This window comes from Xenopus laevis, chromosome 3L, assembly GCF_017654675.1.
Source record: "Xenopus laevis strain J_2021 chromosome 3L, Xenopus_laevis_v10.1, whole genome shotgun sequence".
In the NCBI taxonomy this organism is placed as follows: Eukaryota; Metazoa; Chordata; class Amphibia; order Anura; family Pipidae; genus Xenopus; species Xenopus laevis.
Genome location: NC_054375.1, coordinates 99,045,931 through 99,066,454, shown reverse-complemented (window position 1 = coordinate 99,066,454; position 20,524 = coordinate 99,045,931). Strand labels below are relative to the sequence as shown.

Genomic DNA, 20,524 nt, shown 5'->3' with positions numbered 1-20,524 from the left:
TTCAGAGATTTGGTCCTAAACTGTAATTTAACATTGAGGTTAGTCTTTATAAAGCTTTCTTGCTAGAGAAGAATTGTGCTCACTTTAACAGAAAAAAAAATTGTATCTTCCTTTCAGAATTTTCTAAAAACTTGTCAGGCGTTTGTGAAGAATTATCCAGAATTTTACACTGTGAACAAAATGACCAGCATCCTTGGGGGAAAGTTTATTCCTGACCTGAGCTTAACACTAGAAAAGTGCCTTCTTAAAATGGTATTTATTTAGTTAATTCGATTTATTATTAATGGCAATTTTTCACTTTTAGTTTGCTCTTTGCTGTTGAAGTATGAGGTATTACCAAGCCAATGTTTAAACTTTCTGTGGCCTTTAAAAAGCAGGTTATATAGATGATTATGAGTGGAATACTGATTGGAATCCGAACCCTAATTTGCAAGTTTGCATACCACACACAAAATGTATATCTAATAGTGTGTGTGTTCATTTTTAAGTACTTGTTATTCACAGTAATGAAAATGTTTTAGTTTTTTATAAGTTTTCAAGTGAGCCCTAAATAAAATGAGTTTAAAGGTGTATTAAAGGAATTTGTTCAGTATAAAAACAGAAACTGTGTAAATCGGTAAGCTGTGCAAAATAAAAAATGTTTTCAATATAGTTAGTTAGCCAAAAATGCAATCTATAAAGGCGGTAGTGACTGGATGTCTAACATAATAGCCAGAACACTGCTTCCTGCTTTGCCTTTATACATTTTTGGCTAAATAACTATATTAGAAATATTTTTTATTTTGCACAACCTATCTATTTACCCAGTTTTTATTTTTACACTGAACTTTTCCTTTAAACCATTGTGACAGCCCCATCATCTGGCTTGGGGTCCAATTCACTGTGATCTTCACTACAGGAGAATGCGCAGCTTAAGGCATCCGGGCCAACCATCAACTGTGCATGCTCCATGCTGACGGTTGCAATGACCCAAAGTAGGGTGAGATGTTGTCTGCACTACTCTTCATTATACAGCCAGGAAAAGGATGGTGTTTGGTGAGTCCCCAGTGGTGCAGTGAAAGGTTCTGCCAATAATCCATGTATAGTGGCAGGTTTTAACCAAACCGTTTGAGAAGAGTTGAATTTAGCCCCTAAACAGCAAGTCATTTTTAGTAAGCTATGATTCATGATTTGTAATTCACAATTTCCGTTTTGACCCCGTTTTACATGGGGGGAAAAAACATGTTCATTTTTTATAATTCTTTTTAAAGCTGTGCTTTATCTATGGGCCCAATTGCAAAAGTATTCACCTTGGCTTTTTACCTATTTTGTTACATTCCAACCTGTAATTTAAATGTTTCTTAATCTTATTTTATGTGATGGAAAAGTTTGTGCAGTCTGAAGTGAAATGAGAAAAATATATATAAAAAAAGAATTAAAAAAAACTGAAAATTGCCATGTGCATAATTGCCATGAAGCACCTAAAAAATACTGCTGCAACCAATTACCTTCAAAAGTCACATAATTAATGAAATGAAGTCCACCTGTGTGCAATCTAAGTGTCACATGATCGGTCAGTATAAACACACCTTTTCTGACATGGTACCACAACAAACCTGCCCAGAGAGGGCCGCCCACCAAAACTCACAGACCGGGCAAGGAGGGCATTAATCAGAGAGGCAACACAGAGACCAAAGGTAACCCTGAAGGAGTTGCAGAGTTCCAGAGCAGAGACTGGAGTATCTGTCCATAGGACCACAATAAGCTGTACACTCCATAGAGCTGGGCTTTATGGAAGAGTGGCCAGAAAAAAGCCATTACTTAAAGTTAAAAATAAGGAAGCACATTTTGAGTTTGCCAAAAGGCATGTGGTCGACTCCCCGAATGTATGGAGGAAGGTGCTCTGGTCAGATGAGACTAAAATTGAACTTTTCAGCCACCAAGGAAAATGCTATATCTGGCGAAAACCCAACACATCCCATCACCCCAAGAACACCATCGCCACAGTGAAACATGGTGGTGGCAGCATCATGCTGTGGGGATTTTTTCAGCTGCAGGGACTGGGAAACTGGTCCGAGTTGAGGGAAAGATGGATGGTGCTAAATACAGGGATATTCTTGAGCAAAACCTGTGTCAGTCTGCCTGTAATTTGAGACTGGGACGGAGGTTCACCTTCCAGCAGGACAATGACCCAAAGCATACTGCTAAAGCAACACTCGAGTGGTTTAAGGGGAAACATTTAAATGTGTTGGAATGGCCTAGTCAAAGTCCAGACCTCAATCCAATTGAGAATCTGTGGTCAGACTTGAAGATTGCTGTTCACAAGCGAAAACCATCCAACATGAAGGAGCTGAAGCAGTTTTGCCTTGAGGAATGGACAGAAATCCCAGTGGCAAGCTCATGGAGACTTATCTACAGCAACTTGCAGCTGTAATTGCTGCAAAAGGTGGCTCTACAAAGTACTGACTTTAGGGGGGGGGGGTGAACAGTTATCCACGCTGAAGATTTCTGTTATTCTGTCCGATTTGTTGTTTGCTTCACAAAAAAAAAAAAAAAAATCTTCAAAGTTGTAAGCATGTTCTGTAAATGAAATGGTGCAAACTCTCAAACAATCCATTTTAATTCCAAGTTGTGAGGCAACAAATTATGAAAAATGCCAAGGGAAAACATTTGAGGGAGACTACTTGCCCACAGAACAGAAGATTTGTTGCATATCTCCTCCACTGTCATTGCTCTGAGATTTTTTCTTTGCATTACTATCTTTAAGAAAATCTAGGAAGGATGGATAATCTGATCAGTAAATAAATAAAAAAAAAACTCATGCTTTTTGAGTACGGAGACGTCCTGTACATTTTGCAACCTAGAATTCAGGAAACTTTATTATCTCTTCTTTTGCTACTGTATACATGAATAAGTAACTTTTTTTTTGTCATTGTTTAATTCGTATTTTACACTTTCTTAGGGTACAGCACCTTTTGTGAAGCTAAAATTTCCAGCTTCTGAGATTGATCTCTCTGCTTCATTCAGTAAAGTGTTCAAAAAACTGCCCCCAGAAAAAAAGGCTACTTTTCAGCACGCGGTAAGTTATTATAAATAGATATACATGTCCATGTTTTCAGTTTTTGTTAAAGAAAAAAAAAAACAACCTACAGACTGGTTAAGCTCCAAGTAAACCCCTAATCAGCTTATGCTTTCTCCTAACAGAGTTTGATAACAGATCCAAATGTGGCCAATCTTGCTGTTAAGTACAGTCCCCAAGTTGTGTTGACATCCCAGGTGTTATATACCCTACTGAACAATCATGGCCCTAGCTATGTAAACCAATGGGAAATTCCCTTACGAGTGGAAACCATTCATAAAACTGGTAAGTTCATCAATGAATGCCAATAGATGTTCAACAAATTAGCAGAAATGAATTAAATCCCATGTTTTATAACATCACTGGCTTAGATAAATGTTGGCAGCGTTTTGAGAATGGGAGTCTTCTTTTTCTGCAATGCTGTAATAATCCAAATTTGCATTTTCCAAGTTTTACCCAGTACTAATACAGGGCATAATGTGGGAAAATTACAAAAAAACTGCTTTACAATAAGTGGATAGGGTGCGCTAAATAGAAGGTATACCATAGAACCTTAGGTATACATTATAAATTAAGAAGATCGCTGCTACATACTATCAGTTCCTTTTTCTAGATTATTTAGGTTATTTATTTTGATCAGCCCTGGTTTATGTTATTTTGATCAGCCCTGGTTTTATTTTTCATCTGAGAGCATAGTAACATAGTAAGTTAGGTTGAAAAAAGACACACGTCCATCAAGTTCAACCTTTGAACTCTATTTTAACCTGCCTAACTGCTAGTTGATCCAGAGGAAGGCAAAAAAACCCATCTGAAGCCTCTCCAATTTGCTTCAGAGTGGAAAAGAATTTCTTCCTGACTCCAAAATGGCAATCGGACTAGTCCCTGGATCAACTTGTATTATGAACTATCTTCCATAAACCTGTATTCCTTCACTTGCTAAAAAAACATCCAACCCCTTTTTAAAGCTATCTAATGTATCAGCCTGTACCACTGATTCAGGGAGAGAATTTCACATCTTCACAGCTCACTGTAAAAAACCCCTTCCGAATATTTAGGCGGAACCTCTTCTTCTAATCTGAATAGGGTGACCTTGTGTCAGCTGGAAAGACCTACTGGTAAAAAAAGCATTAGTGAGATATTATCCCCTTATATATTTATACATATCATATCACCCCATAAGTGCCTCTTCTCCAGCGTGAACATCCCCAATTTGGCCAGTCTTTCCTCATAGCTAAGATTTTCAATACCTTTTACCAGCTTAGTTACCCTTCTCTGGACCCTCTCTAATTCAATAATGTCCTGTTTGAGCACTGGAGACCAAAACTGTACGGCATATTCTAGATGGGGCCTTACAAGTGCTCTATTAAGTGGAAGAATGACCCCCTCCTCCCGTGAATTTATGCTCCTTTTAATACAGCTCAAGACCTTATTTGCCCTTGATACTGCTGACTCGCATTGTTTACTACAACCAAGTTTATTATCTACAAGGACTCCAAGGTCCTTTTCCATAATGGATTTGCCTAGTGCATTAATGGTATAAGTGGCTTGGATATTTTAACTTCCCAGGTGCATGACTTTAAGCCTTATAGCACCTACATATTAGATATCTAGGAAGCCTGGGAATTCTAATAAAGTGAAACCTCAAATTTTACACCTTTTTTTGTAGTCCCACCAATATATAATGCAAAATGAATTTTCCTAATTTTACATTTTCTTGGATATTACATAATTTTTTTCTGTGAAACTGTAAAATGGGGTTCTACTGAATACATAACTCTGTGAAGACATGAATTTTAGTACAGGTGTGAGACCTGTTATCAGGTCCAGACTGGCTCTAGAGACTGCCTTGTCATACGCCGATTTTATATCTTTGATGTCATATCCACGGTCCACAAATCTATCCCAAAGTTCCATCGCTGTATCCTGAAAAGCATCCCACATGGAGCATATGCCGTGTAGCTGCAGAAATTGCCCCACGGGGATGCCCCTCAGGCAAGCTGCCGGAGGCCCACTATGAGCATGCAACAGCGTGTTCCGTGTAATCGGTTTACGATATAATGTAGTTTCAATGCTGCCGTGTGTCACAGAAAACACACTGTCTAGAAAGGGCATCAAATTTTCATGAGTGTCATGGGTGAAACTTATACGTTTCGTTGTCGTATTACAGTAATTGAAGAATTGTAATAAAGATTGTTCATCACCATCCCAAATTCCAATACAATCCTCGATATATCTGTAATCGAATGATATGTTTACGATATGGGTTTGTATCTCCAAAGACATTGTGTCTCTCCCACCACCCCATAAAGAGGTTGGCGTAAGTGATTGTTTTGCCTCCAGTATGGATTAATTATATTTTAGGTGGTGAAAGGTACTTTTATATTACTACAGAGTAAAGGGAAATCACTTGTTGGATCTGTTCTATTTTTTGGTGTCAGTTTAGTGACTTGAGCCAGAGTTATTAAATAAGTGTTATATTTATTTACAAAATAAATAAAAAGTATGATATAAAAAGGGAGCTAACTAAGATGGAGGGAGGAAGAAAGGGATATGAAAGGGTGCAATGGAGGGAAGAGGAAAGTGCCTAACTAACAAAGTATTTACAAATGCTCTTTATATACACATGGTGTATAGCATACAACCCTTTTCCCAGTCCCAGCCAATCAGGTCAATGTTAGCTGCAGGCAATCTACAGCTAGGATAGACTGTAGATCAAATCCCATAGTCCAATTATCCTAGTAACGCTCTGTTGATCCAACAGGGTCTCCTTTCCTGGGGAATTCTTGCTATTCCTGCAGCCACACCAGTGTTTCCGGTTATTTGCATCACTTTGATGTGGACTGTACTGTAGCTGCAAGGATGGTTTTATGGCAGGATTTCTGTTGTCCAGGCTTGTACCTTCACAGTTGCCATGTGATAGAAAGGCAGATAATCCATTGTGTGTATGGGGGCTTACTGTGAAACATCCAAAATGCAGCACTACATCAATTATAAAAATCGAAATTATATGATTAAAATGGAGTCTGTGGGAAGTTGCTTTCTGAATAACACATTTTCAGATAATCGATCCCATACGTGTACCAAAGTTGAGTCCTTGTTCTATAGTTTGATAATTTAAGTTTAACACTTTGTGAAGTCATATGATATTAGAAATGCATCATTTGCTAGAGCAGAGCTGTGCAGCTCGTATGCTGGTTAGTTGACATACGACATGTTCATAAATTGCATTATATCGAAATGATGATTCCTACAAATTATCATAGAGCTTCACCATCAATCCTTCTCTAGCTGGACAGTCCTGTGCTCAAGAATGTATCCTGGCCTTTATGTTTTGTATTGTACAATGCCCCTGTAATAATGAAGTCATTGCACACGTTGCTCTCTTTCCTAAAATGAATATTTCCTTCAGCTTTCCTTTATATTACTTGGGTACTTTGGGGCTTATTTATTAATGAGGAACATTATTCCCATCCTGTGACCCAGCCAAAATGTATTTACTTTCATTATTCTAAATGCACAAGCTAGACTGGTCAAATCTATTTGCACATTTTGCCCAGTGTGCCATATAACCCATCCAATTAACTTTTCGTTTTGGCTTCAGTGGCTACCTTGGGTTTTTCTTTACAGTTTATATTCTCTCAATCTGAATAGATTTTCCAAGGATCTTGATTAACTCAGGCAGGTTTTAAAGATGCATTGTAGACTTTACGGAATCCCTACATTTCTCTGAATTTTACATGGAGAGTCCTTTACTGCAGAGCAAAATATTTGACTTGTCAGTAATAAGAGTGCCCAGTGATGGGTCAGCTTAAAATTGAATTCACTGTAAAGATGAGAATGTTAATACTTTCTTTAAAGCATAATCCAAGCAGATGTTCAAATTCCAGTTCATCAGCAATCAAAATCAAAGAAACCTTTATGTCTCTATTCCCTGCCTGCCACAGAAAACTCAATGCATGATAGCCATGTTTATATATGTATCATAGTCACCTCAGTGTGATTGTAGGGGTTGCTCTCCTATTGTGATCCTTTTCCCATTGCGTGCATGAGTGTACAGAATCATGACGTATTTGCATTGAATTCATCTATTCTGCTTCTTACTAGGTGAGAAACCACATAAAATAGTATATATGGACCCTCCTCTTCCTAAGAAGGAGGTGAGCGTGAGGGAAAAGAACAAAATGTTTCATGAAGCACCATTAGACTTTCTCTTAAGGAAGAAAAACAATCTTTTGTTAGAGGCTATACAACTAGACAAACCAGGAATTTGGAGTCAGGTAAGTAATCAGCCTAAAGTAAAATAGTAATGGCTTGACCAGCTTAGTAATATTTATATATTTATAAAGTTGTCAGCAGAGCTTTGTTTTGCTTTACACAAGTACAATTTGGTGCTTTTGTTGTGTAATGCACTGTATAGGTGTATGGAAATTCTATGTTCATAGCACTATCCGGGGCATGGGATGTGCAGTTTACACCACTACACAGCCATGGAGATCAATATTCCTGTAGTATTAACAGCTGCTTTCCATTCATACGATTATGCCATATGCCAGCACTTCGCACCACTGTACACATTTTTACCGATCAGCCATGCAGTTGTCCCCCGTCAAATGCTTTTTTCAGAAATAATGACTCTTTTTAACTACATTTAGTTAATACATTTCATTTGTCCCTGCTGAGCAGAACAAAGGGGTTGTTCACCTTCCAAACACTTTTCTCAATTCAGTTGTTTTTGGATTGTTCCCCGGAAATAAAGACTTTTTCCACTTACTTTCCATTATTTATTTTTTCCTGTTTTTCCAAAATCTAAGTTTAAAGTTGAATGTTCGTGTCTCTGCTGTTTGAGTCTGGCAGCTCAGTAATTCAGGTGCAGACTCTAAACTGCTACAATTTTGAAACATTTAGTTGATACATTTCTCAGCAGCATCTCTGGAGTATTAGAATTGATACAATAGTTGCTAACAGCTGCCTGTAATGAAACCCAGAGATTCTGCTCAGCAGGGACAAAGATAAGAAATGTATCAACTAAATGTATACATTTAGAACAGTTTACAGGGTCGGCGACCCCCTCCTGCCAGGGCTGCTTCAGAAGGTGAAAAAGACACTTGAAATTGGGAAAAAGTCATTATTTCTGGTGATCTATCTGAAAACAACTAGTTGTTTGAAGGTGAACCACCGCTTTAAAGGCAGCTGTTAGAATTGATACAATAGTTGCTAATTGTAACAGTACTCTTTAAACTTCAATTTTGTAAAAAAAAAAAAAACAGTACAAAGTAAAAGATGGAAAGCAACTGAAAAAGTCTTTATTTCTGGTGAACAAAATCAACTGAACTGAAAAAAGTTTTTGAAAAGTGAACAATCCCTCTTGCCCAGTGCCTTACTTTCTTCTGCTTAATTTTCTGCCTCATTTTATTGTCAATCATCTTGTAAGTTTTATATTTTAACCTCTCTTTGTCTTTCCAAAGACTCTAAATGAAAACCGCCCAGAAAGGGTGCAGCAAAGCTACTACGTGGATGTTGATTTTGAAAATGACGTGACAGAACTTGAGACTTTTGGATGCACAAAAAATACCGTAAGTGCTTCGAGGGATCCTGAGTCTGCCCCAGAATCTGCAAAATCCAATTCTGTCAAAATGTCACTTGAGATGGAAAAACAGGTTATCGACTCCACCAAGCATGGGATTATTGAAGGTAAAATATTATCACAGGAGGACTCGATCAGCACAACACAGTCACCTTCGTCTAACTCTGATGTCGAATCGTCTTTTGAAGGCTTTATGTCAGATGAGGTACAGGTAACAAACTCAAGCTCATTTTCCACCAACACTAAAAAATGTGCAGCAAAATCCAAGATCTCTGAACACAGTGCTGTTGGTTTTGCAGCCAATCCATCTGGCAAACTAGACCAGAGTCAGAGCGACTCAGAGGATGACCGACTTGTTATTGACATTGATAGTTCAAAGAATAATAAAGTCATCCCCACTCTCAGGCCCAAATCTCCTGCTTCCCCACCATCCACTTGCACAAAAGAATCTGAGTGCTTACCGAGAAAATCTAACCGAGCGCTCTCTAAAGAGTTTGATCCTGTGGGACAAATCCTGAAGATGCAAAAACATCTGCTAAAATCAGGTACAAAGAAAACTCAAGAACAAGCTGATCTAAATCCTGAGAGTGGACATGTGGCACAACAAGAAGTAATAACACCAGTAAATCCATCTGTCTCCCTTGTGTCTGAAGCAGATCATGTCAATCCAGTGCACGAAGCACGTCATTTTAAAAAGTGTAAGTGCCCAAGCTACCTTTAAAAAAATGCATTATTTTGTAGAAACATAAAGAGCTGCTTCTATTTAGGCCAGAACCTTGGAAAGTTCATAAGTCATTCTCATCACAGATTAGCATACACAAGACCAGAACTATGACACTTGCTCAGCATACAGGTTACATTTCCTAGGGCAGGCAGGGGATGCTGGGCCTTGTTCACTCCGTATCCTAGACCTTTTTACCATGTTGTTTACTTACTGTTAATTGTTGGGCCATATTTGATTCTTGCTTCTCTTTTCATCTAGCATTACTTTCTAAAGACCTCTTGGCTGCCTCAGAAGATGAAACAAAGTATATAGCCCCAACTGAAGGTAATCGTACTTACAAACTCTTCAGCCTGGATGATATGCTTTTGCTGATTCGAAGCAATGTTCAAAAAGCCTACACATATGCACGTTCAGGCAAAGCTTCCCGAAAGGTACAGTCTTCTCTTAGCCATATATGGGCTAAGTTTAAGTTTCTTTCAATAGCCATATTCCCCCAAAATATCACTTTGCTTTACACAGTCAGGAGCTTTTTTACTGTGTAATAGGGCAGCATTTTCCTTCTTGCCTTTCTCCTAATTTCCTCACGTATTCAGTTATCTCATCCTTTCCCATATATCTTGTTTGTCTCTCTTTCCCCCAGCTCTTCAAGTGCAATTCTTTCTTTAATTCTCCCTCTACATGTTCTGTGGTGGTGGAGGTGTCTACACTTCATCCAGTATTCTGCCACCAAACACATAACTATGTATGTCTAATTAGTTGCTGTGTATCTATAGGTCAAGGTAGTTGGTACACCATTAGGCTCGTAATTAGCATTGTCCTTGAAAATAGCTGTTTTTTTTTGTTTTTTTTCCAATCCCGTAGCATTTCTGTCTTAAAATCCTGATCATATTTCCACAGTAGGGCAGTTCTGTAAGTGGTTAGTGCTCATCTGCTTAAAACAAAAAAAGAAATAATTAACACAGTGATCTTATTATCACTTATACCAAGTTACAATGTTGTACATTTTGAATATTGTTATATCTGTGAACAGGGATTTATTTTCTCATCCCAGTTTACGTGTGCAAAGCACCTTTTTCATGTAAATTTCCTGCATTATTGTCATTATAATTGTTTACAGTGGTACTAAGCTTTTTACTTTACACACTGATTTAGAATAAGGAAAAAATTATATGTACCCCGCCACCCAACTTAGCTGAAACTCTTAAGATGGAGTGTTGGCTCTGCTGCTGCCTGGGTATTTTTTTTCAGGCTGAGAGAAGCAGATCTGCTCTGTTCCCCAGCTCCATACAACTAAACCGCTTACCAATTGTGTGTGCAGGCATGCAGAACGGACGTTAACCCAAATATACGAAAGACAACTGAAATACACACATTTTAAAATATTTCAGGCAATTATAATTGTAACAAAATGAATACATTTTCTTTACAAACTGAACAGTAAAGATGCAAAATAAATATATGAAAGACACATGAACCAAATAAATTAGTAGTGTGGCATTATTGACTTGTAGTGCCATCTACTGGACTGTTGTTAAAAGAATGACTTACAGCAGTGATCCCCAACTAGTTACTTATGAGCAACATGTTACTCACCAAGCCCTTGCCGATTGCTTCCAGTGGCCTCAAAGCAGGTGCTTATTTTTGAGTTCCAGACTTGGAGGCAAGTTTTGGTTGCATAAAAACCAGATGTACTGCCAAACAAAGCTTCATGTAGGCTGCCTGTCCACATAGGGGCTACCAAACAACCCTTATTTGGTAGCCCACGTACTATTTTCATGTTTGTGTTGCTCCCCAACTTTTTACAGTTGAATGTGGTTCATGGGGAAAAAGGGTTGGGGACCCCAGGCTTACAGTCACCTTTAAATAAGGCGCATTTCTCTTAAAACGCATTACTGACATGCTCTAGTGACATATACTGCAGATGCTCCTACCCTGATAAACCAAAAAGCTAGCACAAATCAAAGCTAGTACAAAGTACAAACCACCTAAATTAAAATGGTTTGCAGACGTTTTTGTTGATATATTTTATAGCCAAAGGTAAAGTTTGCAGTGGCTACCTGAAAAGCACTGAATTCCTTTGAAGATAAAGATAACACTACTGTAAAATAATGTTTTTTTTGACATCACTATGCTCACAACATCTGTATATTTCTCAAATTTAAAACATTTTGTGTCATATACATAATCTCTAGTTGAAACTGCATCTCCATGGAAACCATTTCAACAAAACTTTTACGATGGTGAAGAGTTTTTACTGATTGGCTAGGTGGTGCAAGCCGATTCTTAGTGTTTTGATTCACTTGTAAAGATGAAATTATTCTATCTATTTGCATTAAGATATTTGGCAAACATTTACAAATTAGGGGTGGGGAGGGATAATTACATGATTTTTTTTTTTGTCACAAAACAAGTAGGTAAAAAAATGTTTCCCCTTCCCTAATTTGCATATGCAAATTCGGTTCAGTATTCGGCCGAATCTTTGGTGAAGGATTCGGGGGGTTCAGCCAAATCCAAAATAGTGGGTTCAGTGCATCCCTAATAAAAAGGGATCATATTGTTAAATAGTTGGGACAAGGGGTGTTATGCCCATCCCATTCATCAGAGGTACATTCAGGAATATATGGGAAGACCACCATTCCTCTGCTGGTCCCATAAGCATCAGGTTCTGATAAATGTTAGAGAAGTTAACTGAGAGAGAGGTGAACTGAGCTTGAATACAATATAGACAACCACCATGTAGGTCTTCATTTAGGCTCTTTTTAAAGGGAACTATTGTGAAAAATAAAAATAAGCTTCATTGTACTGCAAAAGAAATGTTCTAAATATAATGAATTAAAAATATTGTACCATTTCTAAAATAAGCTACTCTACACTGTCCCCCTCTCCCGTCTGTTTCTCTGTCCCCTCTCCACATTCATTCTCTCTTCATGCAGGAGTTGGAAGTCTGATTTTGATGACAGTTAAGTCTAGTATAACATTTGTGGGGTTCCTTTTGCCTAGAAGATGTATTAAAGCTCACTCTTTCACCAGAAATCATGTCTCTCTACATGCAGGATGTGTTGGAATTTGTTTGTATTGATATCCGTTAATTGTGTTAGCTCTAATACATCTACTAGGAAAAGGAAGCACCCACCCCCAATATTTTTAACAGTAGAGCAGACCATTTTTTACTAATGAGCCCCTGTTCTTCTTCACCGTCTAGCAAGTCCCTGGGTATGTGCTAACGAAGATCAATTATCAGTGGTGTTATGGAGTAGAGATTCTTACTGAAAGTGAAATCTGCCAACTGTGGACTGAAAGGCTTTTGCATTCCAATAGCATGTTGTACATTGGTAAGTTGAAAGGATGTTTTCATCTAATTTATAGTTTTTTTGTTTTTTTTTGTTTTTTTTTAAATCTTTCATGGTGGTATCCTTATACAGGTGAGACTGAGTTTGCAATGTGGCTGTTTGTTCAGAGAATTGGCTTGTGCCGAACATAATGTTTGCCTATTGTTTTAATTATGAAATATCTATGATTTCTGTTATTGTTTGAGCTAAACAGAGCAAGCAGGGGAATTGATTCTATTCAATCAGTTCAGTTTGCAGCATATTGAGGGGGGAGGGGGGCTGGCTTTGGGTCTGGCTTCTGCTACATATACATGTGATAATGCAGGGGTCCCCAACTGCTGGGCCACGGACATACCTGAACTGGGCTGCAGAGGCCGCATTTGATGTGGCGTACGCTGAATGTGATGCGGACAAACCCGCATTTGACGCAGACTCCCCCCCTGGTCCATGCAAAACATTCAGCCTTTACACCGGTCCATGGGGCAAAAAAGGTTGGGGGCCGCTGTGATAATTGATCTGTTTTAATGTGCTTCCATCATGTCATCACGCACAAGGATTTGTGTCTTGGTTACTATCACAGTTTTGAAATAACTAGAGGAAAGCCTTTCATTACTGACCAATAGTGTGTTCAGTAAACATGTTACATGGCTTTTCTTGCTGGCGTATCTGGGAGGTGTCAGCTCAGATGGGATGTATCAAGCTATACCGTATACGGGACATACACAGGAATGGAAATGCTCACTCACAGCCCAAACAATTGCAATTGGAGGAAGAGGGGTTGCTGCTGTCCTTCACTTCTTTATTTGCTTATGCAGCAAAATAACATTTTCTGTATTGAGGGACTGACTTTACTTTACTAACATTAATCACTTCTCATATAATGGTATAAATCCATGTTTATAGCAAAACAGTGCTCTTGGTATTTTTTTTATATTTTCTTTAATATTAAGGTTTGTTGCTCGCCAGTATGCAAAGAGTTGAGCCTCTAGGTCGCAGACATTCTGGAGAATACTCTCTCATCCACTGATCCACTGACTGATTTCCCGTTCTGTAAGGATTCTGTGTTTTGTTTCTCTGTTTCCATGGCTGTGCCCCTCCCTGAAGCTCACCATTACTGCCGTGTGGCTTTTTGTAGCTAGGCTTCATGTAATATCCAGTCAGTGTGAGCTAAGTGCATCAATTAATCCTATATATACTATTTCATATACTTATAGCAGGAAGAGGCAAGGAGCTGCAGAGTTGTTTTCTTTTTTATAAATCTCTTTATTTGCATTGAATAGAAAATTGGATGCAACATGCCATTACAATCATAAATAGGGTTATAAATTTAGATGGGGGCTGGCCTACACAAACAGTTTTTCTGACCTACCCTAATAAGCAGAAGCATACAGTACTCATCAGAATACCCTATTCAATAAAATAATGACATTTTCTCTCCTCCGGGGCTAAACCTATTCCCGCTCAGAATCGTATCAGGTAAAGGGCCATCCAGGTGGTTATAAGTGTTCTCATACGTTTAATTTCTTGTTTTTAAGGGGTTTCTCCTGCTATTTCCTCAGACATACAGTCGTATGAAAAAGTTTGGGAACCCCTCTCAGCCTGCATAATAATTTAATCCACTTTCAACAAAAAAAGATAACAGTGGTATATCTTTCATTTCCCAGGAACATCTGCGTACTGGGGGTTTTTCTGAAGCAGTATTCAGTTGTATGGAATTAAATCAAATGTGAAAAATTGGCTGTGCAAACATTTGGGTACCCTTGTAATTTTCCTAATCTGAAAGCATACTGATTACTGGCAACACCAAATTGGTTGGATTAGTTTGTTAAGTCTTGAACTTCATAGGCAGGTGTGTCCAATCATGAGAACAGGCATTTAAGGTGGCCAATTGCAAGTTGTGCTTCTGTTTGACTCTCCTCTGAAGAGTGACAGCATGGGATCCTCAAAGCAACTCTCAAAAGATCTGAAAACAAATATTGTTCAGTATCCGAGGTTTAAACTGTCAGTTTCAACTGTAAGGAATGGAATCAGGAAATGGAAGGCGATAGGCACAGTTGCTGTTAAACGCAGGTCTGGCAGGCCAAGAAAAATACAGGAGTGGCATATGTGAGAATAGTTACAGACAACCCAAACATCACCTCCAAAGACCTGCAATAACATCTTGCCTCAGATGGTGTATCTGTACAACGTTCTACAATTCAGCGCAATTTGCACAAAGAACATCTGTATGGCAGGGTGATGAGAAAGAAGAAGAAGAAGAAACAGTCGCTTGTTGTATGCAAAATCTCATTTAGACAAGCCACAGTCATTTTGGAACAAAGTGCTTTGCACTGATGAGACAAAAATTATTTGGTCATAACAAAAAGTGTTTTTCATGGCGGAAGAACACCGCATTCCAAGAAAAACACCTGCTACTTACTGTCAAATTTGGTGGCTGTGTGGCTAGTTCAGGGACTGGGGCCCTTGTTAAAGTCGAGGGTTGGATGAATTCAACCCAATATCAAAAAATTCTTCAGGATAATGTTCAAGCATCAGTCACAAAGTTGAAGTTACATAGGGGTTGAATATTCCAACAAGGCAATGACCCTAAACGCACTTCGAAATCTATAAAGGCATTTATGCAGAGGGACAAGTACAATATTCTGGAATGGCCATCACAATCTCTGACTTGAATATCATCGAAAATCTATGGGGTGATTTGAAGCAGGCTGTCTATGCTTGGCAGCCATCAAATTTAACTGAAGTGGAGAGATTTTATATGGACGAATGGTCAAAAATACTGCCAATCATCAAAGGCTATAGAAGGCTGTTGTGGTTGTTGTTTACTGTGGGTGAAAGCTGTTTCTCATGAGACTGCAAGAGGAAAGCTGAGATGTGTGGTGTGAGGGTCTGATCCATAAAGGGAGTGCATAAAGTTCCCTGTTGTTAACCCAATCCACTGCATAACTGGGGTTGCAGGCATTATTATAAGTTTGGAAATGTATCCCTCCTTGAGACCTTGATTGTCGAAGTTTGAGCTTACTGATCTGAGATTGTTTGCTTTTCCAGATGAAATGACTTAAGTGCTTTGTTTAACCTTGTCAGGTCTTTGAGTCAATAACAGTGGAAGTATTTGTAAGGGATAGAGCAGACGAGAAAACCATATCATTTTGATTAGATGACATTTTCCTAAATGGTTTACTGGTAGTTTTGACCATACGCTAAGTTCTTGGATCAGTTTGTTCAATAGAGGCGTTATATATAAATTATACAATGCATGAAGTTGTGAAGGGATTTGGATTCCCAAAAACTGTATTGCCTTAGTAGCCCACTTAAATGGAAACAGACCACGCCACATGTTTTTCAATTGTGGATTGAGTGGCATAGCTGTTGTCTTGGTCAAATTAACTTGGAATCCTGCCACCTTGCTGAAGTTTCTAATATTGGTTAGGAAAAACAGGATTGCCTCTAATGGATTGGTCATGAGCAACAAAATGTCATCTGCAAAGGCATTCGATTTGAAATGGCTGGTGCCAATTTGTATTCCCTGAAAGGCTGGGCAGGCAAGTAAAAGTTATAAATAGCCAGGTTAAATAGTAGCGGATAGAGTGGGCACCCCTGCCTTGTACCTCATGTGAGAGATAATGGGGAGGAGAGGTCTCCATTTAAATAGAGTTTGGCCTGGGAGGGAAGATACAATATAGCAGTGATCCCCAACCAGTAGCTCTTTAGCAACATGTTCCTCAATGATCCCTTGGATGTTGCTCTCAGAGGCCTCAAAGCAGGTGCTTGTTTTTGAATTCCAGGCTTGGGAGAAAGTTTTGGTTGCATAAAAAACAGGTGTACTGCCAAACAGAGCCTCCTGTAGGCTGTCAGTCCACATAGGGGCTACCAAATGGCAAATCACAGCTCTTATTTGGCAACCTCAGGGACATTTTTCATGGTTATCTTGCTCCCAAACTCTTTTACATTTGAATGTGGCTCACAGGTAAAAAAAGGATGGGGATCCTGGCAATATAGAGACTCCCTTTATGAACAAAGGTCCAAAATATAAAATTTTACTAATCTGATCAGATGAGAGTGGAATACCCGATTGAACGCCTTACTGACATCCACATTAACGCATAACGTTTCAGAGTTTTATTCTGTGAATCGGTTATAGCTGCTAGAGCAGAGCGTATTGATTTCACAGGTTGTCTATTACGTGTAAAACCTAACTGCTCAGATGTTATAAGATCCGGCAGGATATTTTGCAGTTGACAGGTCAGTAGTTTAGTAAATATTTTGTAGGCATGATTAAGCAAAGATATGGGCCTGTAGGATTCCACCTGTTCGAATAGCCTGTCTTTTTAAATCCAATGTTTTCTAATACTATCCATCTTGTTTTAATGAGGATTGCACATTGTTTTATACTAATATACACAAAGAATGAATAAGATTTACACAAACCTGCTTTCTCAAACCTTTGCTGCAGGTCATATTGATGTATTTACATCCAAGTTCTTTATGTTGGAAGAGGTCACCTCCGAAAGGCTCGACGACTTGATCAGTAACTTAAAGTAAGTCTTGTTTTGAATGGAGATGAAATTCCTGGTGATGTAAAATCTCTTAAACTGGGGCTTGTACTAACTTGAGCATTACTCTTGTATTGAATTTCAACTTACTGACTGGTTTAACTAATTTAACATCTGAACTCTCACCAAATTGCCCAATTATCTGCTGCTAATGTGTAATAACTGCAAATAAAACCTTTATTTGCATAAACCTGTATTTCTTCCTTTAGCGAACACCTAACAACCTCTATTTAATCTTGCTGCATCTACAGGTGCCACAGGTTTAAGGAGTTTGCTTTTATCTGTCAATTACTTTAATCCCTTACAGCACAGTCTTAAATTGTTACAAAAATTATACATTGAATACCATCCAATAAATCCATCATAATAATTGTATACAGGTATGGGATCCATTATCCAGATAGCTCCGAAATACGAAAGGCCGTCTCCCATAGACTCCATTATAATTAAGTAATCCACATTTTTAAAGATGATTTCCTTTTTCTCTGCAATAATAAAACTGTATCTTCTACTTGATCCAAACTAAGATATAATTAATCCTTATTGGAAGCAAAACCAACCTATTGGGTTTATTTCATGTTACATGATCTTCTAGTAGACTTAAGGTATGAAGATTCCCCCCCCCCCTGCAGGTGCAGTATTTGATTCTTTTCTTTCTAAGGCTGGTAGGACTGTGGGCATTGTTTGCTGATGCCCACCGCCCTATCGGCTTCTACAAAAACAGCTTCAATATGATGGGAGTGGAGGCGGAGACCTCACAACTGAATGTGCTTTCTTACTAAGAGCAATGTATATTTCAGCTACAGATATTATTAGCAATTTCTGCAAGACGCGTAAAGCATCATTTGCAGCAATATCAAACATCTTTTTTCTTTTAATTGTTTTATTGTATTTGCAGGCCTGTTAACAGCCTAAATATTCTCCATCATATCCTGAAGTGGGTGTCGGAGTAAGTAATTTTTACACATTTATTTTTTTGTCATTTGGTATTCCTGACAATCAATACTGCCAAAAGCAGTAGGAAAAAACAGTCTTCGCATAGAAGCAGCCAAAGATAGAACAAACATCATTGTAACATCAGTAGCCATGTTTTTATTGACTTTAGCAAGATATGTTTGTATAATTTATGACTTTAAGCAAGGGCTGTTACATCATAGATTTTTATACAGTCAATTACAATGAGCTTAGCTTTCCCTATAGATTACCTGAATGCTCTTTAATAGTAGCAGCATCGGATAGCTCAAGCATTCCTTAATTATTCAGTGCTATCATAATACCAGATTTTTTTTTTAAATGAACATTACTGGCAAACAATGGAGTTATGTGATACTGTGATATTTTACCACATTTTCATCAAACTGTAGCCTTTGACGCCCACTTCTGAATCCAGCTGCAAGTGCTTCTGCCAGAAAGATGCCGATACCCCATTTTTATTTGCTGACAAACTCAATTACTGTAGGTTGGAGGTCCCCAAACGTTTTTACCCATGAGTCACAATCAATTGTAAAAACAGTCAGGAAGCAAAACAAGCATGAACATAGTTTTAGGGGAATGCCAAATAAGTGCTGTGATTGGCTATTTGGTAGCCCCTATGTGGACTGGCAGCCTACAGGAGACACTATTTGGCAGTAAACCTGATTTTTATGCAATCAAAACCTGCCTCCGAGCCAAGTATTAAAAATAAGCCCCTGCTCTAAGGCCACTGGGAGCAATATCCAAAGGGTTGGTGAGCAACATATTACTTACTGGTTGGGAAAACCTGCTGTAAGTCATTGGTGGACATTTTACTGGTAATATCCGATACACCAGAAACCCAGTTTGAAATTCATTAAAATTAGCATTGGGGTGAAAACTGTCCTGATATTATTGTCAGTGATTGAGCTAACAGAGACCCTGACCAAAGGAGGGACCTGCAATGAGGTCTTGAATTGAATATGTCCCAAAAACCACTGCTTTAAGGCACATTGATGACGGCATTACAATGGCAGATTAAAATACTGTGGCCTTAGGCTGTAATCCATAAATAAGCCTCCCAATAAGCAAACCCATTAACCACTCCACTCATCTATCTTTTTAGATACTGACATGTTTCTGTAATTCATAGCAATGTAATTTCAGTAGGGATCCACCAAATCAATCACTTTTGGATTCTAAATACCCAATCCTTCACAAAAGATTTGGCTGCATATGGAACCAACCCTGAGCTTTCATTTGCATATTTGTTGGCCACAAACAACAAAAAATATTGCTTTAGTAGTCCAGAGCTACTTGGATTCGGTCTGGCTGAACATTTAGGATTTAGCAAATAACAATAAAAGGACTAAAATTCAGTCAAATCTTAAATTCTTCATTTCTAGCAGTGATGTAGTCACACTAATAGTTAAAGAGGTGTCATTCTCACAGTACTGGAGGTAGGGCAATCCTTCTGTGGTGTACAGATACAAACCATAATTCCACCTATTAAAGGACTGCACTGCCCCCAGCCCAGTGTAACAACCTGCTCTCAAGATGTGAAATTTAAAGGAACAGTAACGTTAAAAAAGAGAATGTTTGAAAGTAATTAATATATAATGTAGTGTTGCCCTGCACTTGTAAAACTAGTCTATTTGCTTCAGAACCACTACTATAGATTATATAATAAAATGCTGTGTAGCCACGGGGCAGCCAAACAGGTTACATGGCAGATAGCAGATAAAATCTATACAATACAGTGGGATTAGTTCTTAGACTAATCCCATTGTATTTTACAGTGACTCATGGAAACAAGATGTGCCACAGACCATTTAAGAAAAAGCACAGTGATGATGGGAACCTTAGGGTAGGGGCACACTGGGCGATTCGGGGAGATTTAGTCGCCGCAAAGACGAGGCGACTGAATCGCCCAGTGTGCCCCTGCCCTTAATGTATATTAATGAAATATTTACAATCCAACTTAACAAATATAAAAACAGTGTTTTTAAATGAAAGGGAACAGTAATGCAGCTACCAGAAGCCTATTGAAATACATGAATTGGATCCTAAAAGGAAATGAAAAAGGCACATAAATTGCACAGCACTTAAAAGCTTACCATTAGAACAATCTACATGTACTCAAAGGCTGGTAGAATTGATTTTAGACTCTTGGGAACCCATTCAAATCTGAGACTCCTGCAGTAAGATACCAGTGGCAGCAGTCTGTCAACTTTCAAATATTAGTCGCATGGTCATTCTGTACAGAGCTGTCCTATATATTCGCTAAATAAAATCATATTATTATAGCCCTATAATTTTATTATT

General features: G+C 38.4%; 1 protein-coding gene across 4 annotated transcripts in view; it reads left to right on the top strand.

Moving 5' to 3' along the window:
- The window catches only part of ice2.L (interactor of little elongation complex ELL subunit 2 L homeolog), a 34,766-nt gene that overhangs the window by 6,167 nt on the left and 8,075 nt on the right, over window positions 1–20,524 (top strand). For all 4 annotated transcript variants that reach the window (XM_018252929.2, XM_041586687.1, XM_041586688.1 and 1 more), the window contains 9 exons: window positions 118–252; window positions 2,942–3,058; window positions 3,184–3,343; window positions 7,163–7,335; window positions 8,524–9,340; window positions 9,625–9,797; window positions 12,569–12,698; window positions 17,149–17,233; window positions 18,147–18,197. In XM_018252929.2, the coding sequence (XP_018108418.1) occupies window positions 118–252; window positions 2,942–3,058; window positions 3,184–3,343; window positions 7,163–7,335; window positions 8,524–9,340; window positions 9,625–9,797; window positions 12,569–12,698; window positions 17,149–17,233; window positions 18,147–18,197 (1,841 nt within the window). The remainder of the gene's footprint in view (window positions 1–117; window positions 253–2,941; window positions 3,059–3,183; window positions 3,344–7,162; window positions 7,336–8,523; window positions 9,341–9,624; window positions 9,798–12,568; window positions 12,699–17,148; window positions 17,234–18,146; window positions 18,198–20,524) is intronic.